The 27,661-nt window shown below is 41.3% G+C and overlaps 1 protein-coding gene across 9 annotated transcripts in view; it reads left to right on the plus strand.

Moving 5' to 3' along the window:
- CCBE1 (collagen and calcium binding EGF domains 1) overlaps positions 1-27,308 on the plus strand; it is a 286,875-nt gene extending 259,567 nt beyond the window's left edge. For all 9 annotated transcript variants that reach the window (XM_075932601.2, XM_089779440.1, XM_089779435.1 and 6 more), the window contains 8 exons: positions 2,011-2,145; positions 2,793-2,930; positions 9,090-9,196; positions 17,290-17,410; positions 19,394-19,533; positions 19,641-19,676; positions 20,931-20,966; positions 22,459-27,308. In XM_075932601.2, the coding sequence (XP_075788716.1) occupies positions 2,011-2,145; positions 2,793-2,930; positions 9,090-9,196; positions 17,290-17,410; positions 19,394-19,533; positions 19,641-19,676; positions 20,931-20,966; positions 22,459-22,692 (947 nt within the window). In that variant the 3' untranslated portion in view covers positions 22,693-27,308. The remainder of the gene's footprint in view (positions 1-2,010; positions 2,146-2,792; positions 2,931-9,089; positions 9,197-17,289; positions 17,411-19,393; positions 19,534-19,640; positions 19,677-20,930; positions 20,967-22,458) is intronic.
- Positions 27,309-27,661: the final 353 nt, after the last annotated feature.

A 27,661-nucleotide genomic window follows, 5' to 3' on the forward strand; every position in this document is an offset into this window, starting at 1 on the left:
AGGCTTAACCTTTATGACCCCCAATCAGTAATTTTTTATTACATTTGATCTTTTGGAAAATTCAGCATTGCACAAGATGGCTGCTAGCTACTAATGTGAATCAAAATATTTCTTCAATAATCAATCAATAACAATTTCGAAAGCATGGTGTATAAGCAAAGATTGTCAGAAGGTTGACAAAAACATTTAGATTTAACTTAGTTTCAGATTTTCTTTGGTTTTGGGTCCAGGGACTGTCTTTATTTGTTCTGTGTTTGTACAGTGCCTGACACATTAGGTTCCTGGATCAAGATTACAGCTCCTAGGTGCCAAAATAATACAACAATTTAAAATAGTGTTTTAAAAGGTTAAGAGTGGTGGACTGCCCCTTTTATAAACTCTGAATTAAATGTTCAGAAGTTTTTTTTAATTATATAAGGCAACACTGTCATGAATTTTTATATAAACTCTAATAGCAAGAAGTGTTTATCCAGACTTGCTTCGGGCCCTGCCACTGCCTCGGTTTCCCCTTCTTCTCCAGTTAATGAACCTTCACTGTGAGAAAATGTCTTTACTGCAGACTTAACTTGGGCACCCGGGTTAGCCTCACAAGGGCTGTGTCCAGACTCCATGCCTCCGTCGACGGAGGCATGTAGATTAGCGAGATCGGAAGAGGGAAATGAAGCCGCGATTAAAATAATCGCGGCTTCATTTAAATTTAAATGGCTGCCCCGATCTGCCGATCAGCTGTTTGTCGGCAGATCGGGAGAGTCTGGACGCGATGCCCCGACAAAGAAGCCTTTCTTCATCGACACAGGTAAGCCTCGTGAAACCAGGTTTACCTGTGTCGATGAAGAAAGGCTTCTTTGTCGGGGCATCGCGTCCAGACTCTCCCGATCTGCCGACAAACAGCTGATCGGCAGATCGGGGCAGCTATTTAAATTTAAATGAAGCCGCGATTATTTTAATCGCGGCTTCATTTCCCTCTTCCGATCTCGCTAATCTACATGCCTCCGTCGACGGAGGCATGGAGTCTGGACACAGCCTAGGTGTTAGCATCCAGACTCTAAAGACCTACTTGAATTACTCTGGTACTGCACTAACCTGAATATGTAACTGGGACTTCTGGGAGGATATCCCATAGATCACAGTGCTATGCTAAGATGGGCTGCTTTGTGATACTTTCCCAGGGAATTGTGGGGGGAACGTGTATGTGGTTCTGGGCTTCTGGGGGGCATTGTGGGAAGAAACTGGCTGACTAGCATCACTGGTGTGATTTAGCAAAGAGAATGGTTACCAGCCTGAATGAAAGCTTCACTTGGTCTTTAGCCTATACCTCCCCTAAATCGGCCAGCTAGTCCAAGCTGAAAACTCCACTGTACTCTGGCAAGATGGTTAGCATCGGATTCCAATCTGTACATTTATATTATTAGAAAGAGTGACACCTTATTTACCATGTGCTCTTTGCTTCGAGAATTAGGGTTGGGTTTTGTGTTCATTTTAACTAACTGCTTTCTGAAATGTTTTCTCAATATGTTAGTCACAGAATTATCTGGAAACGATTGTATATTATATTACACAGCAGTTGTTGTTTCTGTCACATATGAATTTGGGTAGAAGAGGGGAGAGAAGGAAATTACTTTTATGAAACAAATATTTCCCTGAGAATAATTACTAATTCTGGGTAAACAAAGCAGCATTTTAAATTATTTTCTGAAGCATCTAGGAGCCTCATTTGTGCAGGTACTGTCATTGTACAAAGTGGTATACAGACACAAAGAAAAAAGTGCCCCTTTCTTAAATTATTAGTCCTATAGAAGAGGTGTGACTTAGAATAATAACTCAACAATAGAACATTAGTTACATTATGTGATAATGTCACTTGTTTCTTCCATTTGCTGTGATAATGTAGCAGGACTTTGTTAATGAACACTATAATAAGATGAGATACAATATGAAATCATATGGTTGTTGTATACACTCATGGGCCTGCTACCAATGTTTCCCTTAAGCACACTTTTCTCTCTTTAGACTATGATGTGTGTGCAGAGGCTCCATGTGAACAGCAATGCACAGACAACTTTGGACGAGTCCTTTGTACATGTTATCCTGGCTACCGCTATGACCGGGAGAGACATAGAAACAGAGAGAAACCCTACTGCCTAGGTGGGTTATGAAGAACATGTCACATTTATCTTTGGTTAAGGATGTGTCCTACTTCTTGAAGAATTTCAAGTTACTTTAGAAGTTGGTTTCAAGGAAGTTGAATAGTGCTAGATCCTTTCCTCTTATTTTCCTTCATTCTTTTTTGAATGACTATGCTATTAAAGAGCTGTACAAGTTCCCTCCCCCCCCCTACCCCACCTTGTTAATACCTCCCCTTGCAGTCTCCAAGCAGCATTCAAGGTCTTTGGCAATAGAATAGGGGCATGAATCTTGCCTTAAACTGAAAACCACATAAATTATGTTTACCTATGAAAGGAAGCCTCTGAGGTTCTTATATTCAGGAACTTATACCACCCCCCTCTGACTCAGTAGCACCATCTTGCATGGGTGAGTACTTATGTGAGACAAGGTTTGCAGGGTCAAGTTTTGATTCAAAAGCCTGTCAAGTGGTTGTCATGGGTAAAGGGCCATGCATGTTAACAATTATAATGCAATTGGTGTGAAGCTGTAGGCTCCCTGAAGTTCTGTAGCTATTTGACCATCCATTCAGAAGCTCTTATGATAATGGAACCCTTAAGGAAACTATCTTATTTGATCTCTGAACCTCTGTGATTTTGGGGGGATTCTCAACATATGTTTGACTTCAGACATCGATGAGTGTGCCACAAGCAATGAGACTCTCTGCTCCCAAATCTGTGTCAACACCATGGGCAGTTACAGATGTGAATGTCATGAAGGTTATATCCGGGAAGATGATGGGAGGACTTGCACCAAAGGAGACAAAGGTATGTACTAGCATGCACTAGTATCGTGGGGCAAAGACAGCCTACTACAACTGACCCACCATAGAGAAGGAGCTATGGAAATGTACTGCATCCAATGCCAAATTCAGGTGCACTGGTGTAACAGAACTGAATTCAGTCAATTGACTTCGATTACTAAAAAGCAAGTGAGGTATCTAAAGACTGTACCATCATTCTATAGTCCTCTGTCCATGGTGCTCTTGGGGACAGTCATTTTCTAGAAATCTCACATGGATGGCTCTGGCCTCCCATTGATCAACTCAGGGGCTCAGCAGTGTTTTGGGACCAGCATCTCATTGTCTGTTCTGCAGGAGAGCAAAACACACCACCCTCTGACTAATGGGATATTTGGAAAGAAAACCCCAGTAGGAGACTCTCTTGGTGATTTCCTCTCCTTTAACCATGTGAGGAGTTAATCAGGTATTGTCTCAAGATGCGATCCAAACAGTTAGATATGCATTCCTCATTCAGGTGGTCTTGATATAATGTTCATACAAATATTTTACATTCACAGCAAATCAAGTTTCTCATCAGCTAGGCCATTGTATAACAATGTAAAAAAATCATGTGAACCTAACCTTTTACTGCCCCGACATACTGTATTCTTGAGTTCCCAGGACTTATTCTGGAAGCACCTTCTCCCTGTAATTAGCACTAAATGAACTGTCATGTCTGCATGTGAGAGGAATGCAAGTGAAAAGCTAATATTTTAAAGGATGTGGAAAATATTTTCCCTCGAGGGTTAGAGTGATTGAATAATGGAACTTGCTCTTATTACTTAAGTTATACCACTTTTTCTGATGCACATAAAATACTTGCAACTAACACACTAACAATAAGCCAAATCCAATTTAAATATAGAAACGTAGAATAAAAGTTGGTCCAGTGTGGGATCTCACTTAGAGGAAAATGAGCCAGATTCTGATTTATTTAAATCCAAAATTGCTTAAGTATATTTAGTCTGTATTTACAATGATGCCAATGAGATTAGCATATGGCCCAATATTAGAACTTTTTAACTTTCAGGCACACACCTACATCAAACCTGGAGATTCAATTTATATTTAAAAAAAATCTAAATCAGCAAGCCACATTCCATCTGCAACTCTTGAGTTTTTTAATTCCATGGAACTGAAGTTAATTTAATGGCACTGTTGTAACAGAGATTGGCATTTGATCCAATAAATATAAAATGTTGAACTTTTTTGTTTTGTTTAATTTGAATAACTGTATTAAGTATAAATGTGTGCCAAATATAAGACGAATATTAAATGTTGGTCATCTCCAGTGCTTTTAAAATAATAAAGTTTGGGGTAGTTTAAATTAAACACACATATATACCATTAGTAACAGAGGAAAGAAAGTGCAAACATCTTTTGATGAATAATAGGTTATGTTTGCTTCACCTATTTATGACTGAAAGTACATTTTATACCGCTGACTCTTCCAAACTGCAGCTGGATAATAGGCACAAACATTTTGTTACTTATATTTGTCCCTTTGAAAATATGAAGTTAGCGTACCCCAGTAACCAGTGCTTGGTCTTTGTAGCTTTCAGATATTTTAAATTTTTATTTCTAAAGATGTCGTTAACAAAACATGTGTGTTGTAACTAATCCCCTTGCAAATATTTTCATAATTAACATTTTCTCTGTAGTTCAAACTTTCTGACAGAGGAATGCTGCTAGCATTCAGGATTTCTGACTGTTCAAAATAGTCTAGGCATTTGTTAACTGTCTGGAAACAGCAGTTTGTAACACAATTTTCTTTTCATTATAATCCATGTTTCTGTGTGGCATAGGACTCCATCACTCGAACAATTACCAGCAGCAGTTGGAAAGTCAGCATACAGAACCTGAGAGCTACTTTCTGCTTTTTTACACAGAGAATAATTTCACAGATTTCAGATGTAAATGAGAGCAGAACTGGACCCAAACTATTGTTTATTACGTACACTAGCCAGCCAATTACTGGTCAGTATGCAGAACAGGATTTTCAGCAGCAGACCTAGACTTTGAGATCTATAAATTATGTGCCACCTTGTGGTAAATGTAAGTTCCTGCACTATTATAAAACAGCAACACATCTAAGTTGTAATAATATGATAGAGAGCAACTGTAGGATCACATTATTATACTGGTCGCTGGAACACTGAGGTAGATTTTCTGATAATATTTTATCTGAGACAACATAAAAACATTCAACTATCTGACCTTTCACTCTAATTCCAGATATAACATACCTGACCCGGAGAGTTAATAATAATGTGTTTACTCTGTAATGCCAGAAGAATTACACTCTTTGGCCCTATCCTACTGTAAGTGGCTTGGATTAAACATGTTGTGGATTTGTGCATTGGGCACTAAAATGAGCAGCATCCTTGATGCTTCAATAATCATTTTTCCTATTGCAGAGTAAACACAGTTACACGCTCAGAAGAGCACAAATGAAACCTTCTCGGCAGCCTGAGCTCAGATAATACAACACAGATGATAAGCTAAACAATCTCTGTGCAAAGAATGCATTCAGAACAGCTCCCTGTAGAGATCTCCTCCTGGCAGTATCTCTCTCTCTCTCTTCCAGCATAAGCAAGCTCATGACTTCAAGCATATGCTAAGGAAACATACTGCCTCTCCAAGCAGTTTTCTTATCAATAGCAGCTGCAGGGCTCACCAGTAACTAGGTAAAAGGCTCCAAATAAGGCCAACAAAACATCATGTGAGCTGGATTTAATTGTTTGTACTGTCGGAGGCCCTGTAAGATGGGACAGGTTCAAAGGGACTCTGTCAAGTAATTTAGCCCCCACATTCAGGTTTTATACAATGAAAACAATTTGTTTAAACATCCAGCTGAAGTGTTGGTGAGCTCAGGGGCTCACCAAGACTTCCTCCGCCTGAATGCAGCATCTAGACCAATGATAACTGTCTCATTGCATCCCTGACCAGTGACCCAAATGGATTCTGGTTCTGTTCAGAAATGGAACCATTCTGGATCTGACATCAGGGGTTAGATGGTGTATAAAGAAGGCAGTGATAGATGATCATTTTCATGGTCAGAAGCTCACCTCCCTCAGTGAAAGTTAGGGGAATCCTGCCTTGCACAAGCTGGGAAGCAGATGTAGGGGGATATCTTATCCTTGTTCTCAACAGGGCATTAGGCTGTATTCTGATGTCCACAGAAACTAATGGATCTAATTGGATTCACACAATTCTCTGCAGCATGGTCCCGTCCAACTATTTGACCACTGATGGTTGCAGTCAACTATTATAACCATGTTTTGTTGATGCACTGGCCTTTGCTCCACATCAGATGAACTGAATTATATATTAGAACTAGGAGTAAATTCAGTGTTTCTTACATGCCACTCAATCCCACTGATTCCAATGGGATTGAATAGGGTTTAAAGACAGCCAAGAAATCTGGCATTTTTTCCCTCTATGACTGTTGCTTTCAGCAATATTTCTCAACACATTCCAATCATCTGGGGTGATGGGGTGAACTCATTGGGATAAAATAAAAATTGAAAGGGACTTTGGTTTAATACTGGTTCCAAATCAACATTTTTGCTGACATTTGAAAGCAAACAAGCCTAATTATGCATTTTATTTTAACAAAGATGCATGCCTCTGTAATGCCTGCTTTTGTTTAGAAATGCAAGCGCCAAAATATTCACATTTTTTAAAAGATGTTCAAAAATTGGGAGAGGATACAGAATTTGAGGTCTGGAGAAAAATGCCTTACTGGGAAAGTTTTAAGAATGCAAACTGTTTAGCTGATCAAAAAAAGAAAATCAAGAAGTGACTTGATTTCTGTGTATAAGTACCTTCACAGGGGCAAAACGTTGGGTATTGAAGGGCTCTTTAATCTAGCAGAGAAAAGCATAACAAGAACCAATGGCTGGGCATTAAAATTAGACACATTAAAATTGGAACTCAGGAACAAATTTCTGACAGTAAAATGGAAAAAATACCAAGGGAGATGATGAAGTCACCTTCTCTTGATGTCTGCAGACCAAAACTAGGTGTGTTTCTCAAAGATAGGCTTTAGCTAAGCACATATTATTGGACTCAGTGTAGGAGATACTGTGTGAATTTTATGGCCTGTGTTATACAGGATCAAATTATCAGTTTGTAAACTCTTAGCACTGTACAATGAAAAGCTCACAACAGAGTCTGGTATTTCAGGCCCAAAAAGACTGACTAAAATTCAAACGAGAATTTGAGGTAAGTTCCAATGCTCACTGCAATCAGTGTAAACATTCCTATTGACTATAGTGATTGTTAGATGAGCCACTTGATAAGTATGTGAGTGTCCACTGGTCAGTTGTTCAGTAGCCCAAGCCAGGCCATGAGTCAGCTGCTTTCAGGGCTGCTGCTCCAGCCTTGGCCCAGAGGAAGTCGTGGAGGTCCCAGAAAGTCACAGAATCTTTTGTGACAGGATTGTGTCCTTAAGAATTGCAGAAGAACGGAATGAAATTTGAACAAAGGGGAATAATGTGAATTTTTCTACATTGGACCCAGTAGATATGCTATGTATTTGAGAAAGTGTGTCTGTGCATGAGTCTGTTTCTCTGTCTGTTCAAGAACTCCTAAATGGTAAGAGCTGCGATGACCAAATTTGGTATGCAGCTTTCTCTCATCATAACTGAAAGGTCAGGGTTGGGTCAGGAAAATGGGATGTGCCTGGAATGGCATTGCTTCTCAGAAAACCACACAGAAAAGAGATAGAATCAGCAGGTAGATGAAAGGGGCTGGCTGGAGGTGTCCTCCCACTCACCAGGTACCTTTTAGGGAGGGCAGAAGAGAGGGCTGAAGTTCCTCCCTCTCCCCCCTATTCATATGGGGATATTGCTGGCTGTTCCCCTTCATCAGGGACCCAGGGGGAAGTACATAGTTTGCTGCATTCCTCACTCTGGCTGGAGAGCGCAGGGGGCAGATGAACCTGCACCTGCCCTAGCCAGGGGACATGCACCCTTCCCCCAGCTGTGCCTGCTGGAGCTGCAGCAGCCCTGGACAGATGCTTCTTACCTGGCTGCAAGCTGTTGCAGTGAGAGAGGGCTGGAGTAGTCCTCTCTCCCTGGGGAAGCATGCATACTGAACCTCTCATCCCCAGAGCAATGATTTAAATGAAGAAAAACAAAAAATAATTCAGTTAAGGACCTGAGCAACGGGGATCTTATTTTGTGAATTAGGGAGCCATCTGCTGGCAAAAACTTGCCGCATATCTACTATATACTTGAGATAGTAAAACAAAAATTATTTGAGTTAAGGACCTGACCAATGCCAGGTAAATCTTCTATTGTGCGTGTGTTTAGAGACAAACAGCCAGATATTACTATTAGAGTTCCTCCATTATTTCAAGTAGTGGAAGTCTGTTCCATGATTCTGAAGGTCCAGAGTTTGAGCCCTACTTTTGGCTCTTGTGAATGATCATTACACATGTGGGACAACTATTACAAGGATATTTGTTTGTTTGTGAAGCTAAAGTGATTAGCTCTGTGTGAAGCCAACAAAAATAAGGTTGCAATGTTTATTTTCAGGTTATTCTTCAAATTCCACAACAGATTCAGTCCAACATACCTAACAATTATAGTGACTTTTCCTCTAACTTGGCTGTAACCTTTAGTAAAAGTCCCAATCCCAGCCTTGTTCACTCTTGCAATTCCATTGCACAGCAGAATAGTCAGTGTTGATGAAGAACAGTTTTGTGCAAATTGAATAAGAGTGTCATGTTGCATGGGATTTGATTGTAATTTACAATGTATGAAAAGTGGCTTTGGAGGGAATTGTAAATCATTTCAGATCTGTGGGGCTGGTCTAGTGTCAATGCATAGATAAACGTACAAGTGTAAACATTTTCAAATATAAAAGAGGAAAAAAGACATTAAGGACTGTTAACTGGAAACAGCTGCCTTTAAAATGTGGCCTACACCACCCCTGTGAAATTGCTTTGCCTTACATCGTGATTCATAATTGCAAAGTTATGGCAATGGCATGAGCCTCTTTTCCTTTCACACTATAGGGTACTATAAAAACCTCAAAGGCTGTTCTGTGGCACAGTAGCTTTTACAATTACTGAATTGATTTCTTTTCTTGGATTTTCTGCCTTTTTAAAATATATTGGAAATTGTTTTAATTTTAGCCGGGCTTTCTGAGAAGTCTGACAACATCGTGAAAGCAGGAACATGTTGTGCTTCTTGTAAGGAATTTCACCAGATAAAGCAGACGGTTTTACAGCTAAAGCAAAAGGTACAAATGTTTTGTCACTCACCTCTTTACGTGATACATTTTAAAAGCATAAATTGGACACTAAATATATCCACAGTTCTTCTTAACTTTAAACATACTAGTGTTGATGAATCATCATACAGGTCAGGCTTGTGTTCATGAAATGTATTGTTAAAGGGTTTTAAATCATGTATGAATGGCAGTGGCAGCTATTCCACCAACCTGGTCTGAACAGATTGCTCATCATATCAGAATCAGTGGTAGCTTTGGGATATGGACAGATGGCCAACAGGGACTAGGATAAGATCATGAAATCCAGTTGAAACCCTTATAAGGGTTTGAACCCAGCTGTATTGATGAACTGCATCATTTCTCCTCTTCCCCCATAATTCCTTCTAAATACACAACATTTAGGGCTCAAGCCTGCACAGAACTTTGAACATGGATAACCAGTACAAATGTGGTTTTGTGAAAAGTGAAATATTTGCAGAAACATGTCCATTTCAGCTACATGTTGGTGGAAGGAGGTCTTAGTGATTCATTTTTACTTTCTCCTTACATTTTGGTAAGGTAAAAAAATTCATTTGGGCTTTTCTATTTAATTTTATTTTCTTTAAACTTTCATATTAGAATATTATAATTTTAATGTATTATTGCTATTGTGTAATTTGACATTATTGGAACAAAATATGTTGATGGTTTAGGAGGAAAATTTTAGGCAGTTCTGTTGTGGGAAAGTTGGAAATTTTAGCTTTTCTTTCCGATGCAGAACAGCAAGTTTTAAATTGTTTCAGTTTCCCATAGAAATTCCATTTTCCAACCAACTCTCATCTAAGGTAATATTAATTTAGTGACAACAGATAGCAATTCTTGTTGGGAAAAAAGAAGAAAGAAAATGACAAGTCCTTTGACTAAGTGCTACTTTGTGCAATTATTTACAGGAAATAGGTCTCTCTGAATAGGCTGATTACCCAGGTATATGTTTCCAGTGGCGAAACCTCACATCAAATCCTTACGAAGTATCCTGATTTCAGATTTGGGGGGTATGCAAACACTTAAGCTTGTGTGCTTATTTCCATTAGTGATTAAGTCTTGTCTATGGCAAACCATGCTGGCTGATCAGTAGTGACTTTCTGGACTTAGAATTACACAAAAATAAGGCAGCCATGCATGGAAGGAAAGGTAAGCAAACAGGAAACAAAGATTTCTAGCAGAAGCCCTGACTATCTAGGTTGCTGTTAATGCCTCCGCCTCTAGTTGAATGTATCACAGATGGCAGAGCCAAAAAGTTGGGATCAAGATAGAGATGCCATCTTGAATGGTTTCTCCAGTGGGGTTTGATGTTATCATGATGTACTAGTGCAACATTCTTCCTGACTGCAAAGTTGTGCTAACCCTGAACTATCAGCATTCAAGATAGTTCCAGTGAAACTGGGGCAAGCAAGCTGATGAACTAGACTAAGGATGTCTAGCATGCAAATGTATTAAAATATATCCAGTCAGAAATCCAGTGCTTGGAATCAGTGCAAGATTGTACCTCATGCACGTCTGCTCACCCAGACATATATAAACATCTTTATTAGAAATCAGTGTTACACATAGCCCAGTCAAAGTCAACTCCTACAGTTTTCATAGGAACTCCTCAGAGCTACAATATGTAACATGAAACACTGATGGTGGGAGGACCCTGTTTCTAGCACCGCCATTCCCTAAAAATCTATCCACACAAATCTTTACGCACACACCATCCCCCAAAGAAAATGGCAGGTTGTGAAAAAAGCTTGGATTTTGAATTATGGATGGAGAAAGCCACGGTCATTTTAGACAAGTATCCCAGTCCATCCAGAAAGTGAAATATGAATTAGGTCAATAAGTGTAGTTAATCCCTAAGAGTACAACAGTCAACATTAAAAACACATGGTTTGGCAACAATGTGTACGATAGGCAGTTTCTGGCTCGGAGATATAAAAGATAATGAGCTAGACCCGGGACTCAATTACTTGACATGTTTAGTGCATGTGTCTCAGTTCCAGCTGACTCATTGGGGAGGCATGTGTGTATGCTGGCTTTGCAGATATGTGAATTTTTTTACTTAATAAATTACTTAATAAACAGGCTTGTTGACAGTACAGGTCATTTCATTTTACCCGAGCAACAGAAGACGTTTTTATATTCTATTCATGTCAATCCTTTGCAGTTACACATATTGATTCCTGTCTGTTCAGAACATAAACTGAAGAATTGGTCATTGTAATGACTATAATGAGTGGCATTTATATAGCAGTTGGGATCCTGAAAGAGCCCAAAGTAACCTCCAGGCCACAAACTGAAATAAAACTATCAAGGGGAAATTAATTAATCCATCACTCAGATGTGGCCGTCAATGGGGTAAAGCATTCCATGCTTTTCAACAGTGCTTATAAATGCTACACAGCTGCTTAGTCCAGGTGAAACTTGAGATTGACAGAATTTTACTTTCTAGTTTAATGTATAGAGACATTAGTTCTAAGACACCTAGAACCCTCCTGCCAAAAGTGCTTGGAAAATGTTAATGATCGCAAGCAGACAAGACTTTGTTCTATCTCTGAGTCTGAAAATGGCATCTTTGGCAGCATGTAGCCCCAAAAATGTGCTGGGGCATTGGTTTTATACCCACATAAAGAGAAGAATTTCATTTTACAGTGTTACTGCTGTTGCTTCATGAGCATTTAGATGGTTCTTTTATGCATCCTAGCCAAATGGTAGCATGACCCGGCTTACACACTATGGCTATGTCTACACGCACGGCTTCTTGCGTGACTAATATGCAAATGAGGCTAAGCGTGGAATATCGCTGAGCCTCATTTGCATACCTAATGAGCCATCATTTTTTTCAAAAGAGGCTCTTGCGCAAGAAGGAGCACCTACACTGCCCCTTCTTGCGCAAGAAAAACCCTCTTGCACAATGCCATTACACCTATTACTTTTCAGGAAGAATGGCATTGCGCAAGAGGGTTTTTCTTCTGCAAGAAGGGGCAGTGTAGACACTCCTTCTTGTGCAAGAGCCTCTTCTGAAAAAAATGGTGGCTCATTAGGTATGCAAGTGAGGCTCAGCGATATTCCACACTTTGCCTCATTTGCATATTACTCGTGCAAGAAGCCGCGAGTGTAGACATAGCCCAAGAGAGATCACAGGGTCAAGAAATGGAGCTTGTAAAACCCACTGATCAGTGTGTGTTATGAGTCACTCTTATGCTTAGTCCATTAAAGCTGGGGCTCAGTTACAGACCTCCTCTCACAGAGCCTTATTATTTAGCTCAAGCTGGGGCAACTCATCCTTTTGGCTCTGGAGATCCCTTGGGTAAACAGCTGGCACACCTGCAAGCTACACATGAATTGATTAGGGAAGTGCCAATACTTTAATTTAAAGCAAAGAATAAAAGTACGAAGGGCCCAATAAAGCATAAAGAGTGTCTTTTGTGAGGGTCCCTCAGAACCTCTGCTGGACATCTGAGCTTCAGAGCCCTATCAGCATCTGCGCTTGTTCTGGGACTCCTTGGGAATAGCTTTCCCGCCTGACCACTGAACATCACCCCATTCCCAGAGTGTAAGCAGCACTTGATTTTTAGCCTGTGCCCCAGAACAGACCAGGTAGCTGAGGTATAAAGCACCACCACACACAACTGAGAGGTTTTGTGTGTAGACAGGAGCTAGATTAAGGACAACACCCATAAAGGAACCTGCGTTAGCTCTGCAGTGAAAGAAAAGCCTTTGGCAACCAGCCAGCCCAGCTGCCATATTTGGCAACTAGCTGCTGTGGAACACTGAAAATAACCAAAGGGTGAAATTCATCCAGGAGGTCAGCAGAGTTGCCCCAGAAATGAATTTGCCCCACATACCTATAAAATAATCCTTAAATTCTGTTTGGCCGAGCAAAATTCCTAACTCCACTTATGGTCACTCTCAGCTAGTAACTTTCTTATCTGCAAATCAGTAGAGATGATTGTTGTCTCCTATAGGACAATTTTTGGGAGACAGCAGGTTTTCATAATATCTTTAAAAACATTTCATTGTTAAATGTTCTTATCTAGGCAAGGATGACAGCACTTGAGATAAGCAGCGCGCATCTCCTCATACAGTCCAACTTTGTTTTGCTTAGCAACTTTCCTGCTGAGCATATCCAAAGCACTTTTCTGAGTTAAATCCCACAGTCGTTTGGTTAAAAGAACAATGGAGGAAGATGGAAAGGAAGAGATATAATGCAGGCAGTGAAGGAGAGATATTTCCTCATGAGACTTCATGCAGTTTAAAAAATTTTGTCATTACTTTTTTACATGCTCCCCATTTGCATTGTTCCCCACCTTTCAAAGTAAATACCATTGGTCTCTCCCTATTGGATAAATGATCATTTGGGCCGGAATCATTACCTAGAATTCCTCTTTCCTGCTTCTGGGATCTCCTACACCTGTGGGTGAAAGTTAGAGGAGAGTGCTACCTCTACAAAACCATCCAAGGAGCAGAAAGAAGGATCTAACTGAGTTACATAAGAACATCAGAACGGTTGTACTGGGTCAGACCAAAGGTCCATCTAGCCCAGTATCCTGTCTGCCGACAGTGGCCAGCACCAGGTGCCCCAGAGAGGGTGGACCGAAGACAATGATCAAGCGATTTGTCTCCTGCCATCCCTGTCCAGCCTCTGACAAACAGAGGCCAAGGACACCATTTTATCCCCTGGCTAATAGCCTTTTATGGACCTAACCTCCATGAAATTATCTAGCTTCTCTTTAAACTCTATTATAGTCGTAGCCTTCACAGCCTCCTCTGGCAAGGAGTTCCACAGGTTGACTACACGTTGTGTGAAGAAGAACTTTCTTTTATTAGTTTTAAACCTGCTACCCAGTTGCCTTCCTTCTCCCACTCAGTTCCTCTGCCTCCTCTCCCCCCTAGTTTCTTGTCCCTTCCAGCAGCCCCACATCATTTGGACTCCTCCACAGAATTTCATGGGTGGGGTGGAGGAAGTGGTCCTTTCAGAAGGCCCCAGCCACCTTCAGGAAGGAAAAACTCAACAGCAGCAGTGGCGGCTACCAGCAGTGAGGAAGCCTACCTATGCCCTGGCTGCTCAATTGATCAGTCCTTAGGGCCCAAATAGTCTCAACAGCCTCCTTCCAGCAGCATTAGGAAACGGCCCTTGTACAGCCTCTGAAGCCTGATGGGGTCAGCCATTCTGAGCCCTATGAGCTGTTTGGGGGACTGGAAGGCTGACTCATGGGGTGTGTCTGGGAGGGCCCTTCCTGAGAAGAACACATGCTAGTTCTGTTCTAGCTAGTGCTGAAAGTAGCAATATAAGCAGGGGATGGCATGGCAGCTTAGAGTAGCTGCCTAAGTACATGCCCCGGACCTTTGGACAGGTTTGTACTCTGAGCCACCACCTGTGCTACCCCCCTCCAGCTGAGGAGTCACTTCAACAGGGTTATGGTTTGATAGAGAATATTTTAAATTATTCACTTTTTTTAATGTTGCAAGTGATTTGGGACCATCAAGCAATGCCCATTGCCGGGCTGAGTAGCCATCAGAACTTATTGCAGTAGCCCTCTCCCTTCTGTCAGCCCTTCCGGATCATTGCTGCACCCACTTGTTGGGTGTTGTCCTAAAATAAACCCTGACCTTGCACTGGCCACCGCATGAGCAAATGACAGTGCCCATACAGAGCCCTATAGTTATCAGTGAGTTTGCACCTTACCATACCCGACTGCCTTTTGGTGTCCATTGCAGGACTAAGGCCTTGTACTGTAAGTACCTTGAAGCAGAGAACTATGTCTTGGGTTGTGTCCTTATAGCTGTTAGCACAAGGGAACCCCAAACCTGATAGAGCCTTTGGGAACTGCCACAATATAATAGTGAGAATCTCAGTAATAAATACTCCATCTTCACTGGCACCTTTAAAGTTCCATTCAGATTGTTGCCAGATACAACAAGGAATCCTGTGGCACCTTAAAGACCAACTGATTTATGTGTTCATGGGTACAATCCACTTTGTCAGATGCCAGTGCATCAGGTTTTTACCCACAAAAGCTTATGCCCAGATAAATCAGTTAGGGTATGTCTACACTACAGCACTAATTCAAACTAACTTAGTTCGAATTAGTTAATTCGAACTAAGATCATTCGAATTAGCGCATCTAGACTTAAAAACTAGTTTGAATTAGCGTTTTGCTATTCAAACTAGCATGTCCACACTGAGTGGACCCTGAACTGAGGTTAAGGATGGCCGGAAGCAGTGCCGGCAGGGCATCAGATTAGGACTTAGAGCATGGAACTGCTGCCTCTAGCCGAGGGCTGTGCTTAAAGGAACCCAACCCCCATCCCAGACACACAGTTCTCAGGGGTTCCCCGCTTGCAAAGCAGTCCTGGCTTGGAGAGCCCTGAGTGCCCACACTCGGCACATCACAGCACTTGGCCATCAGCCCGGCTGCACTTGCCGCAGGCTGCCATCCAGAGGGGGGGGGGGTCAATCAAGGGGCTTCAGGAGAGTTTCCACCCCAAAGAGCCCGCAGAGCCAGCCCAGTCCTCCCCATCGGGGGCTCGTACCCCATTCCTCCCTCACCTCCTTCCACTTACCCTCCCTAGCCCCCCTTCCTGATGTACAAAATAAAGGACAAGTGTGTTCAAAAATAGAAACTCTCTTTATTGAACAAAACTCGGGGAGACTGGGAAAAGAAGGTGGGAGAGGGGAAAAGAGAGGGTGGGAGAGGGGAGGGCAATTAAAATGGTCAGGGGTTTGGAACAGGTCCCATATGAAGAGAGGCTAAAGAGACTGGGACTTCTCAGCTTAGAAAAGAGGAGACGGAGGGGGGATATGATAGAGGTCTATAAAAGCAGGAGTGGTGTGGAGAGGGTGCATAAAGAAAAGTTCTTCATTAGTTCCCATAATAGAAGGACTAAAGGACACCAAATGAAATGAATGGGTAGCAGGCTTCAAACTAATAACAGAAAGTTCTTCTTCACAAAGCAAATAGTCAACCTGTGGAACTCCTTGCTGCAGGAGGCTGTGAAGGCTAGAACTAGAACAGAGTTTAAAGAGAAGTGAGACAAAGTCATGGAGGTTGGGTCCATGGAGTGGTATTAGCCAGGGGGTAGGAATGGTGTCCCTGGCCTCTGTTTGTGGAAGGCTGGAGATGGATGGCACGAGACAAATGGCTTGGTCACTGTCTTCGGTCCATCCCCTCCAGGATTCCTAGGGTTGGCCGCTGTCGGCAGACAGGCTACTGGGCTAGATGGACCTTTGGTCTGACCCAGGACGGCCATTCTAAGCTCAGGGCTCAGGGTCGGGGGTCTCAGTGGACCACCTTGATTTTCATGCCAACCTGCTCCTGGGTGGCCAGGCTGGCAGCTCTCCTGCCCTAGACGCCCGCTTTCCTGTGCCTAGTGCGGAGGTCATGGATGAGGTCCACGATGTCTGCACTAGACCAGGTGGGCACCCGCCTCTTGTGGACCTGGGCAGGCTCCCGGGAGCCGCCAGCCTGGTCCCGGGAAGAGGTGGAGGGCTGGGTGGCAGCGGGTGGCTGGCTCAAGCCGTGCCAGGTGCAGGGTCTGCTGGCTGGGTGCTGGCAGGCTTGCACCTGGCACGGGCACCATAGCCAGCCCATGCCCCTTTAAGGGCTCCGGGGCCGGGAGGGGGGCAGATGAGTTTCCCTGGTGGTGCCCAGAGTGGCCACCAGGGAAAGCTGGGGAGGGCTAGCCTCCCACTAGTTCGAATTAAGTGGCTACACAGCCCTTAATTTGAACTAGTTAATTTGAACTAGGCGTTAGTCCTCGTAGAATGAGGTTTACCTAGTTCGAATTAAGTGCTCCGCTAGTTCGAATTAAGTTTGAACTAGCAGTTTGTATGTGTAGCGCCTATGAAAGTTAATTCGAACTAACGTCTGTTAGTTCGAATTAACTTTGTAGTGTAGACATACCCTCAGTCTTTAAGGTGCCATGGGACTCCTTGAGTTTTGTTTTGTTTTGTTTTTGCAGATACAGACTAACACAGCTACCCCTCTGATATTTGTTTCCAGAAAAACTTAACAAGAATTGTAATTGAACCTGTGGAACTATTGTGGATCTACAACCCTTTCTCTTTCCCCCCTACTCAGGTTGCTTTATTACCAAACATCGCTGCGGACCTTAGCAAGCAAATCACTGGTGAAAAAGTGCTTGCATCTAATGCATATATACCAGGCCCCCCTGGGCAACCAGGACATCCAGGCCCTGCAGGTAAGATGCAAACCAGAAGAAATCAAATATAAAATAGTATTATGAACAAAAAGCTTTTAATTTAATATAATTCTAAGAGTGCAACGTTTTTCTTTTAGATTTGGGTTTCTCTGCCGATCACATCACAATCTGACAGTGCCTTCTCGATCTTTCCCAAATTCTCTTCCTCAAACATTTCCTCACAACAAAAAGCATACTAGTCCTATAGATGTTTTTTCCATTTCTTCTTGGGGTCTCCCATATTTTAGTCGCCATTTCTTATTTTTGTAACCCAGCCTGAACCAGTCCTCACCTCATTTCAAAAATGCCTGTTACTTTAGCCCATTCTCATTAGAACAATAGGAAATGTGCTTTCAATTTGCAAGGGATCAAACAAACCTGTTAATGATATTTATGCATGTATTCATTAATTGATTTAGAGCTGATTTTTGGATTCAAATTAATTGTAAAACAAAAACAAAACTCCATTGACACCAACTAAAACTGCATTTTATCTCATTTGGGGTTGAAACCATGAGAAACCACAGAGTTTATAAAACTGTAGTTCAGCCCTGACATCTTCAAGCTAAGGTCAAATATGCTAAAAGGTTCATTAACTTTGATTAATTTCAGTCAAATTTTGGATTAGTAACAAACCCAAGATAATTTTATCTGGTTCTGGGTTTCATTAAGAAGTTTTGCAGAGCTCTAGCTTTGATCCTTAGTTTGATTTCATATCTACTTAATTGATTCCTGTCATTACTCTCTCTTTTATTCTCTAAGTAAAAGAGATCTGTGCTCTATTTTTTTGGTGGAGAGTGTTTTCAGTCTACAGTATTTCACCAGTGCAAAGACAGTATCGTTTTATTCCCTTCTTCTGGCTACGACTCTGACTGCAATGCACTGTTTATTATCTTCTTGAAATCGTTCTGAACAATGCTTAAACTCTAATCTCTACACTTCTTCCATCTAGTTTCTCAATGACCTGCGCTGTCCAAGGTACTGTAGAATTATCTTTTGCTAGTTGAAAACCATCTTTGCTAATCTATCCTCTGTGTGATTAGTAAACAAATAGACTGGGATTTTCAACAAATCAGTGGCAGTTGCAAATCCTAGTCTTAACATTTTTAGTTCTTTTTTACAACTCACAGTTGGACTTGCATTTCTTGTTACTTTCATGTCCAAGCATTGCGAAGAAGAATGCATCATCAGCTGAGATAAAGCAATTCAGCCAGTTACCACTTTAGTGTTACTTATTATTTGAACATTGTTTGTTTCAGACATGATGTCTACTTGTGAGAGGCAAAGAAAGGCAATGTTTCTCTTGACCTATATATATATTATTTGTCTGTCTTCACCTTTTACAAGTATATTTTGTACTGAGTCAACAGCTACCTCCTGGCCAATGAGTAAAAGAAGCGGAATAGAAATAGACATGTTTCTGCTCATGTATCAGGTAGAAGAAAGATGCAACACATCACCAGTAAAAGTGGACTGAACATAAAAGTCATTATTTCTATGTTTCCCGTGATGAGCCTTAAAAATACCATTGCTGCAAGTTGCCTGATGCTTTTTTTTTACAAGAGGGTTTTCTTTAATTTAAATTGCCTTTCTACTCTATATTGTGTTAGTATTGAGAAATTTCTGCATTTCTCTTAATTTTCCATTCTTGATATCCCTGACTTTCCGTCTGATAGCAGTTGCAGTTTAGCTCTTTTCATGAGGTTTCCTTAATTAATGTTTGTGAAGCATGGGGAGCTCCTGGGATGAAAGTGAAGAAAGGTGCTGTTGCTGTGACTAATGTTGTTACTGACTGCCTTAGTGCTGAGTTTTGGTTTTGTGGAATTACTGCAGCTATTCAGTCAAGTATTATCCTACAGAAAAGTGAGAAAGGAAAAGGGGAATCCATTAGGATAATTGTATACTTTGCCGCTTACATTGATATACTAATGGAAAGTTTCTAACTGGGTAGTAACCTTCACTGGGTCACTTTTTAATTTATAGGGGCCCCAGGACCAAAAGGAAGTCCAGGATTGCCTGGCTCACCTGGATCTCCAGGCCATCCAGGTCCTAGAGGATCAATGGGACCCATTGGACCATCGCCTGACATATCACATATTAAGCAGGGCCGACGGGGCCCAATGGTCAGTAGTTTATCTTCCTATCAAGAATGTGCAGTGTGTTCCCACACCCTCCGTGTGTGCACACATGCCTTTTCATTCTTGTAAAGACCAGTTCCTTTGTCTTTCAGGGTCCGCCAGGGGCACCAGGGAGACATGGTACCAAGGTGAGGTTGGAAGTATTAGTCTTTTCCTGTATGCATATATCACCTTGTATGCATATATCACCAGCCTCACTGATTGCTATGCAGATCAGCTTATTTCAAATGCGGAGAGTTCTCACCCTCTACATTTTTGACCACATTTCCCACCCTTCAAAGCCCTTCTACTTCTTTCTCTGTTTCCACATCAAGTTCATACTCTGTAGCCTCACTTTCAAGACCACCCACACGTTTGCACCCCTACTCTGTCTCTGTCATTCCCTATGCACTGCTGAATCCTCCCCACCTATGGATCCCTTTGTGTCCTTCTCCCACTCTGTTTTGTTCTTTCATGTATGTTCCCTGATTCTTAAACAATGCTTTCCCCTCTTCTATGCTGAGCATCTGCCCTTTTCTTCTCCATATTCCCCTGAGAGAGGATAATGACCTCTTCTGTGTTCACTGAGGGTAGGACAAGAAGTAATGGGCTTAATTAGCAGCAAGGGAGATTGAGGTTAGATATTAGGAAAAACTTTCTAACTAAAAATAATTAAGCTCATGATTAGGTTACCACGGCAGGTCATTGGAGGTTTTTAAGAACAGGTTAGCCAAACACCTTTGGTCCTACCTCAGGGCAAAAGGATGAACTAGATGAACTCTTGAGGTCCCAATAAGCCCTACAGTTCTATGACTGTATGACTGCAAAGGGATGAACTCATCACCACAACGCCTCCTTCTGATCATGCTCAGTTCGTGAAGTGTGCCATCTTGTGGTTGGTGTCTCACTCATCATCACTCTGCTCTCCTGTCTCCACTTTCTGGCTTTGAATACACATCACTCTCTTGGTGCACGAGGTCCACTTTAGGACACGGCCCTCCGGCAATGCTCACCACTGCATTTTCCCCTTTTGGGGGTGTTGAGAGTCCTCAGTCCATGAGCCTCAGTGACCAACTGCAGCCTCAAAGTCTAGCCCCTCACTTCAGGGGCAAGCTGCAGTGTATACTGGCCCTGGTCCAGTGTGGCAAGGTGCAATGTAAGGGGGAAAGGAGGGCCCCAACCCAGGGACTTTCTTATGGCAGCCTTGTTCTGCCCTCCTTTACTCAAGCCCCAGTGTGTAGCTGAGGTGAAAGCTGTCCTTCCTGTTCCTCTTAGCTTACATCACCTTATTTAAGGTGAAGTCTATAGTTGCCAAGGGATGAGTGAATGCCTCACCTGAGGCAAATCCATGTCATTTTTCTCTTTACTTTAATCACAGCTAACTAAAATGTTATTTGTTACAGGGGGAGAGAGGAGCACCAGGACCAAAAGGGCCACCTGTAAGTATCACTGCTGGCTAACTAGGATTCCTACAGTAAAGAAAGGGCATGATCTGATAACAGTGTCACCAGCTATCTATGGAGAAAGCAATTTATGTCTCTGTTACTGTATCAGTAGTTTATACCAAAAGGTTTAACTGAGCCTTAATATTTGACTGCATACCCTCCGGGGGAGATGTCTTGGGATAGCACCTACTAAAGATGTAATTTTCAGTGGATATGGGGCTTCTCCATCATGTCATCAGAGTATACTATACGTCTTTAGAAGGCACTGTCCTGAGACATCACCCATGGAACTAGTTATCTTAATAATAGTAAATGGCAATAACAGCTGCTTGATTGGGACAGCAAATATTTTGCTTAAAGGGAACACCAGTCTGTAGGAAGGGATTGATTGGGATTTGGTGCAATTAACAAACAAAGATTAAAAAACGAAGAGATGGAGCCACAATGCAGAGTATTTGTTTCCATATACTTATTCGGTCAGTGAAATTCAGCCTTCTGCAGCAGCAAGTAATGCAGTTAGGCACTGGTGTGTTTTTTGAAAAATTTTGCTGGGCACCTATCTGCATTTTTAGCTACCTAAATATCTTTACAAATCTGTCTCATAGTCATCCCTTACATCCTCAAAATAGGGCTTAATGAGGATTTGAGTGAGGTGTAGCATGGGGGCAGGTTATCTGGACAAGGATGAATATTTGGAGGATGTTGAATCATTTCAGACTCTTGTTCCTACAGAACAGATTCTTAAATGGATGATCTGATGCTTCCATGCATTTATCCATGTGAAGAGAACGTAAAAAAAACATTCTGGGTTTTGTAAAATAGATAGTAACAGATGGAAACATTTTTACAGCTGGGAAAAGTATTTACTAATTGATAAACAGCATATGGGTTACAGTAGAGAAATGGAATCTCCATGTTTGGAGATTTTGAAGAGCACCTGTAAGGTATTATTTGGATGGTGCTTGGTCCTGCTGTGAGTGCAGGGGACTGAACTAGATGACCTCTTGAGGTTGCTTGCAGACCTACGACTCGGATTCATTTTAAAATTTAGTTTTTCCTATTGATTGTTTTTATCATCAATTTTCCATTCATAAAGATTAAGTAATTATTTTTTTAAAAAATAGAAGGAACATGAGGAAAGGAATTTCCATTGAACAATGCTTCATTTCTGCTTTGTGCAGATTACTCTTCTAAAATAATGAGAGCTGACGCCAATGGGGGTCAGAGGCATTTCTCTAGTCACAGAACTATTCATCTTTGCAAGATGGAGCCCTGTCTGCTCAAAGTATTTTCTATTTGTAGCTGCTTTTCTAAGTTATTCCAGGTTGATTGAAGGAGAGCTGGTTTATTTCAGGCAGCCAACCCCAAGCAGTGTTTTGTCAAAGTTCTCCAGTGAGCATAAGTAGGCTAATATTTGGGCAGTGCCTGGAAAATATAAAAGCAGTAAATAATGAGTGTTAATAATGATTACACGCCATATTTGCAGGGCCCACCAGGCTCATTTGATTTTCTGTTGCTGATGATGGCAGACATCAGAAATGACATTGCTGAGCTGCAGGAGCGAGTGTTTGGACACAGGACTCACTCATCAGCAGAGGAGTTTCCGTTACCTCAGGAATTTACAAACTATCATGACACAGTGGACTTTGGCTCTGGAGAGGACTACAAGCAAAGGATTACACCCAAAGACTCGAGGATGCACAAAACAGCCAATCATTAGTTAGGTCTGGTTATATACAGCAAGAAGAGATGTTCAGAGTTGTATAGTATAAAAATGCACTGATGATGTAATATATATATAATTTTCCAGTTTTCTCTTTTCTTGTCCTTATGTGCTGTAATCAGGGACCTTCATAGAGGCGTGCGGGGCCCAGGATAAAATTAACTGTACCTTAGGGACAGCTCTGACTGTAGCTTTCTCTATTTACTGAGACATCTACTAGTGGTGGTTACATACATTCCAGCCTTTGTCTGTTTTTGTGCTTTGAGGAAATAGATATTCTTGTACTAGAAATTAATTGGCTAAGTGTCAGTCTGAAGTGTCAGTCTGAAGTGTCATACAATGAGGTCCAAGATAAAGCAGGGAGACGTGTATGTTCTAAAATGACTCCTGCTTGTCCCTTAGAAATAGCCCACTGTTCATCCAATGTAAGCAGTCACATCTTTTCAGCAAGGGTGTGTCTAAACTACATGGCTCCTTCGATGGAGCCATGTAGATTAGGCTGATCAGCAGAGGGAAATGAAGCCGCGATTTAAATAATCACGGCTTCATTTAAATTTAAATGGCTGCTGCGCTGAGCTTATCAGCTGTTTGTCGTCTCAGCGCGCTAGTCTGGACGCTCCCGCGCCAACCTGTAAGCCCTTTATCGACCTCCCCATTATGCCTCATAGGATGAGGTTTACTGGGGAGGTCGATAAAGGGCTTTCATGTCGACAGGGGAACGTCCAGACTGCCCCGATCTGCCGACAAACAGCTGATCGGCAGAGCGGGATAGCCATTTAAATTTAAATGAAGCCGCAGTTATTTAAATCGTGGCTTGATTTCCCTTTGCCAAACAAACAAATCTACATGGCTCCATTGACGGAGCCATGTAGTCTAGACGTACCCCAAGAGATTGCCTGCTCAGCAATGAGAGAATATGTTCTATACGTGATATGGGGATGGGTAAAGGAGCAGGAAACTTACTAAGAGGAAGAACTGGTGTGAATGAGACAAGGGTCTGATTTTGATCTCATTTGCACTCATGAAAATGAGCCTAAATTCCATGATGATACATTGACATACATGAGATCAGAATGAGGCCTACTGTTTGTGAAAGAATTTCATCCAGTTTGTTTCTGCAGATTGTAGTACAAGGGTCAGCTGCATGAGTCGAAGGTAACGGGCAATCTTCTTAGTGTAATATGTCACATGACTCTTTGACTCAGTATATAATGAATAGGAGTGGCTAAAGGGTCACATGTGACCAAATGCTGTAGATAGTGCTTGGGATGGCATGGTTGAACTCTGGAGAAAGTCATATCACTACCCAGAGGCCAGAGGAAAAAATATTGTTTGAAAGCAGGATTGAAGAATGAATAGGGATGTGATTCCTCACAATTTTCTATACCGAAAAGTTGGATCAACAAATTAGCTTACCCCTAGTCATCTACAATGTATATTACCACTCCTTTCAAATAACTAAACCTGAAATTCACTTTCCACCATTATAGTCTACACAGTTTTTTTGTGTATCTAGCATGGTTCCTCTTACTACAGTGCTAGCAGTGTTAAGAAGACCTCTTCCCTGTGACAAATACAAAAGAAAATCCCTCATTGTGCTACTTCATCTTCAGGTCTTCTATGATCTACCTAGATCAAATATGAACACCAATACAGGCAGCATCTTTCCCAGATCCCAGGGATGGTTGTTTTGTTTTTGTTTTATCCTGTTTCATGCCTCTCTTCCGGAGGGCAACTGCTATAATTTCTATACCAGAAGTACTGTCCATGTTGCCTGGACTGCAATTAAAAATCCACAGCTGGTCCATGCCAGCTGCTGACTCACACTCATGAGGCTCAAGTTAAGGGGATATAATTGCAATATCAATAATCAGGCTCAGGCTGGTGCCCAAGATCTAGGACATCATGCAGTGGGAGAGTCCCAGAAGTCAGACTGCAGCCTGAGCCCAAAAATCTACCACACAGTTAGCCCAAGTCAGCCTTCACAGGCCAGTTGCATTTGTCTAATTGCAGTGTAGATATACCCATACTATGTCAATCGTGTTGTTCAAATTCTAATATTAGCCCTGCTGCATGACATTGCAGAAATCTTTCTGACATTTATGAAATTTGCCCGTTTTCTATATGTTTCTTTGAGGGACTTGTCAGTTCCTCATATACCTTTGCAGTTCCTTCATGTGGGTATATTTCTGCAGGTCATACTGAGTATGTTTTTTCTTCATTCCTGTTTTCTTGATTTTACGTGTGTAACCCAAATTAAAAGGAACTGACTACATAATCGATAAAGATTGAATTACTTACAGTAACCTACAGAGCTTCAGTGCTCTACAGAGTTCTGTGAGCTTCAGGTATGGAGAACCAATCAGCAGGGATTGAGTTTTAGGAAGGAAGATGCGTCCAAAAGTGGAATAATCTTTGAGCCAGCTGAATGGAAAAGATCTAAACCAGTATTCAGTGGGCTCTATATTGCCTACTTAGTTAATTTCATGCAGGCAACTATATGTATGTCACATTCTTAAATTATGTATATAACCCATCCATACAACTATGTAATGCACTTAATCTGCTGGATCAGGTTGATATCCTACATACATTAATAACCAACAGGTTTTTTTTAGAACATAGACTTAAGAGCAGGATGTTAAATTAGTTCTGGAAATCAATCAAGATTCCCCTTTGCCGCCAACAAAAATGTGATCTAAATCAAGGTGTTGGTTTCAATTCTGGGCAGCACTTTTTCAGTTATGAGAAAACAACAAAATAAAACGTTGGGACACCCAAAGGGACAGATTGCCCTGATGAGTACAAGGGGAGAATTCTGTCCCTGAATCAGGAAGTTGCTTAAGCACATGCCTAACTTTAAGCGTGTGTCCAAGTAGTCCCACTGATGTCTATGGGGATTACAAAATACAGGTACATGTTTAAGTACCTTCCTGAATCTGGGCCTTAGTATCCTTCCCCCCACATCCATGGATTCTCAACTCCAAAGAGTGCCTTGGTTGGGTCTCCAGGAACGATGGATGGTGCTATTTTGCAAGATTTGCTATTTTCATATTGCAGGAGCTCCTCTGGCAAGGTGACCTTTTCTGGGATGATCTTAACCTTAACTGTGCTTACATAGCAGAAATCTTTTGGATGGACCTTTCTTCTTATATTTTCAGTTAACCATAGGATATTTTTCACAATAAAGGACTTATAGCAGAAATTGGTCAGTTTAGGATTCCGAGAGAAATAATCATATATATGTGTGCAAATCCACAGTTAAAAAAGTAAAGTAAGAGGTATTTTCTGCAACCTATCAGAAGCACTGCAAATCCAGGTAAGATAATTAGATTCCAGATTCAAGTTGGGGGGGGGAGGTTAATTGTAAATTCCTTACTCCTTTATAATTCTTAAAAGAACAACTCGGCTGTGTCTACACTGGGCCACTTATTCCGGAAAATCAGCTGCTTTTCTAGAATAAGCTGCGAGCTGTCTACACTGCCCTTGAATTTCCGGAAAAGCAACAATGCTCTACTGTACAAAATCAGCCGCTATTCCGGAAAAACTATTCTGCTCCCGCTCGGGCATAAGTCCTTATTCCGGAACACTGTTCCGGAAAAGGGCCAGTGTAGACAGCCCAGTAGTCTTTTCCGGAAAAAAGCCCCGATCGTGAAAATGGCGATCGGGGCTCTTTTCCGGAAAAGTGTGTCTACATTGGCCACAGACGCTTATCCGGAAAAAGGGCTTTTCCGGAAAAGCAGCCTGCCAATGTAGACGCTCCTTTTCCGGAAAAACTGAAAACGGAATAGTTTAAGCAGTTTTAACCAGTTCCAGAAATTCATGCCAGTGTAGACGTAGCCCTCCTGTCTCTCCTACCCTCCCCCCCAAGATTCCAACATATGGACATAGCAACAGTCGGGCTAGTTTCCTGACTAAGTCTCATGCACATGACAACTTTGTTTCATCTAGCTAAGTACCATGTATAACTTTATTAGAAAGAAATATTATTTTGATGAGTTTAAAATGTGATAAGTTTAAAAGAGAAGAATACTAAGGTAAAGAGTTCATTATTTTATTAATATTAAAAATAAATATTTAATTGAAACATTTGCAGACATGCACAGGAATGGGGAGAATTCTTATCTGTAATATGTTGGCATTAGTTTAACAAAATCAAAATTGGATGAAATTTTTTACCCTTCCCACAGTGTAGAAAGTTGAGATGAGTTTAGCCATTCTTGGAAAGCTAGAAAAGTAAAGTAATAAAAAGTATCTGCCTGAAAATTTCCAGTACAGTTGTGATAACTCAGAAAAATGGGGGGAGCTAAAAAAGAAGTTGAAGTGGCATTCAAGTAATAGCTTGTTGATACTGCAGTGTAAAAGAGCCTCTAACCCTGTCACTTCCTGATCATATTTCATGGTGAATAAATTAGAACCCCATTGAGTCAATGGAAGATGAGAATCAGGTCCATGAATTTGTTTTTAATTTGGCAAGACACAATTTTGTTTTAGTTATGCATTTTGTACACTGCTCATGTTATTTATAATAAGTATATGGGATACTAAAATTTGTATAAAAATGATTATGATTACATGATGTATTCTTAATAACAAAGATATTTTTCTTATGCTGTTGGTAGTTGTTTTTGTTACAAATCTTTTCCCTGAAACTATCCAGATTTTGTTTTGATGTAAAAACAAATGACTGGGACTTGAGAGTTGCAAAGGAGTATCAGCCTCCTGAAATATGAGTTGGTCTCCTGTTTAATATTTCACATGCAGCAGAGTAAGTTACATGGTCCCCTCTGTCTCAAAAGAGAGTTTTACTAACTCTATTCAGATTGTGCACAATGTTATTCATTAGAGCTTGTCAGAAACTACTTGGGAGGAGTCCGTGAAAAATTTCTACTCTTAGACATAAAAGAAAAATCAAAAACTTAAATTTTTGAGCCAAAATTTTTCAAGATCAAAGATGAAGATTTCA

The sequence above is a fragment of the Pelodiscus sinensis genome, chromosome 6 (assembly GCF_052426305.1).
Source record: "Pelodiscus sinensis isolate ZL-2025 chromosome 6, ASM5242630v1, whole genome shotgun sequence".
Lineage (NCBI taxonomy): Eukaryota > Metazoa > Chordata > Testudines > Trionychidae > Pelodiscus > Pelodiscus sinensis.